Source organism: Echinops telfairi, unplaced genomic scaffold (genome assembly GCF_000313985.2).
Source record: "Echinops telfairi isolate 266 unplaced genomic scaffold, ASM31398v2 ScPeMD7_7469;HRSCAF=8507_1, whole genome shotgun sequence".
NCBI classification, from domain to species: Eukaryota; Metazoa; Chordata; class Mammalia; order Afrosoricida; family Tenrecidae; genus Echinops; species Echinops telfairi.
Window position 1 is genome coordinate 1,049,734 of NW_022111373.1, and position 1,874 is coordinate 1,051,607.

General features: G+C 38.1%; 1 protein-coding gene across 1 annotated transcript in view; it reads left to right on the plus strand.

The window, feature by feature from the left end:
- Positions 1 to 1,874, plus strand: part of CDC25C (cell division cycle 25C) — a 31,212-nt gene that overhangs the window by 12,330 nt on the left and 17,008 nt on the right. The window contains exon 7 of the mRNA XM_045285009.1: positions 1,410 to 1,562. Coding sequence (XP_045140944.1) covers positions 1,410 to 1,562 — 153 coding nt within the window. The remainder of the gene's footprint in view (positions 1 to 1,409; positions 1,563 to 1,874) is intronic.

The following is a 1,874-nucleotide window of genomic DNA, read 5'->3' on the forward strand; positions in this document are numbered from 1 at the left end:
CAGCCCCCCATGAGCCTCCCCACTCCCAGAACCCATTACACTAATCATTGTCTCTATATATCGGCCCTTCCTATGCTTCATCGCCTGGAAAACTTACAGCATCAACAGACCACCAAAAAAGCAAAACACCAAATATTTCTTAAAGTAATTTCTTTACTTCACACAAAGTAATAAGAATATACTTTCTTATCCTTATAAGTAATTTCATTCTTAATCTCTTACATTCATTGTTTCACAGATGCTTAAAAATGTTCTTTTATTCAATGTGGTTGACACAGTGGATGTGTGATAAGAGCTGTATGAGCCACCAATAAAATGATTTTTAAAAAGAGAAAGAAAAGACCAACAACAATATTAAAATAAACCAGAGAAAAACACAGGGAATATTGAAAATTAGAACAAATACAAAATGGGTTAGGAGGGAGATTAAATGACCAGGACTACATTATAATCTATTTCCATCGGTCATAATTAAGTTTATAATAATCTCTGATACAAGGTTATTTATGTCCCTCGACTAGTCAGAAGGGATTCACAGAGGCTTAATCTATATAGGGACCCTGCAGATCAATTTAGGCTCCCACTGTCATCCATACCCATCTGCAAATTGAGTGTTCACAATTTAAGCTCTGACACCTTTCCCTCCTTCGGATTTGAATTTTGTTATTTGTCATCCCTGATCATCCAGGCTGGTCTGCTTCTTCCTTGTGGACTTAGTTAGCATCTCACTTAGATGGCTGCTTGTTTGACTACAAGCCATTATTAAACTACCAGACTCTGTTATTTTTGGTAGCCAGGCACTATCTGCTTTCTTCACCACACTTTGCTGTAGCACCCATATCTAAAATTGTCTCTTCATGAGGGCAAGCATTGAGCCAGGGCCATGTCATACGGACTATTTGTTCTTGGATTGGGGCTAGAATTAAGTGGAACTCCAGAATCCATTCACTTGCCTTTGAATTATGTTTGGTTTACTTTAGAGGCCTCATTATTTTATGACCAACATCATCTTTCATCTCCCCTGGAGTATAAGGTAGTTCTATTGATAGTGTCATTAATTTACCCAATGACATCGAATTTAATATATTGTTGAGAAAAGGAAGTTACACAAGTGTAGACCAGCTTTGAACCAAAATGCATGAGTTGTTGATTTGTATAGATTGAACTCTAATGGTTAAGGTCTGTTTACATTAGCCGTTGGGGTTGGTGATAGGGGAAAATTTCCAGTAACATTCATTCACAAGGGCAGAACCTTACCTATCAGATTAAGATATGTCATCCTAAAGCAAGAAGGGCATTAAAATTGTTAATATATGGTGTTTCGGAGCCACCTTCTTTGGATACCCACAAAGCAAGGGATCCTAACCAAGGTACTAGATAGTTTTTAATGTTGTCAATATCCTTGATAGGACAACGGAAGTGTGGAAAATGAAATGAAAGATCTGGGCAGTCCCATTACTACAGTCCCACAATTGGATAATAATCTAGAACTAGAAGACCAAGCAGAGGATATTTCAGATGACACGATGGAGTTTTCCCTGGAAGATCTAGAAGATGCAAAGGTAGAGTGACCTCTTTTTTTCCCCTCTTTTTAAATCATTTTATTGGGGGCTCACACAACTCTTACCACAATCCATCCATCCATTGTGTCAAGCACATTTGTTGCCATAATCATTGTCAAAACATTTTCTTTCTACTTGAGCCCTCGGTATCAGCTCCTCATTTTTTTCTCCTCGCCCCTCCACCTTCCTTCCCTCACGAACCCTTGATAATTTAAAAAATATTATTATTCTTTCATGTCTTATACTGTCCAATGTCTCCCTTCATCCACTTTTCTGTTGTCCAGCCCCCAGGGAGAGGGTTATATGTAGATC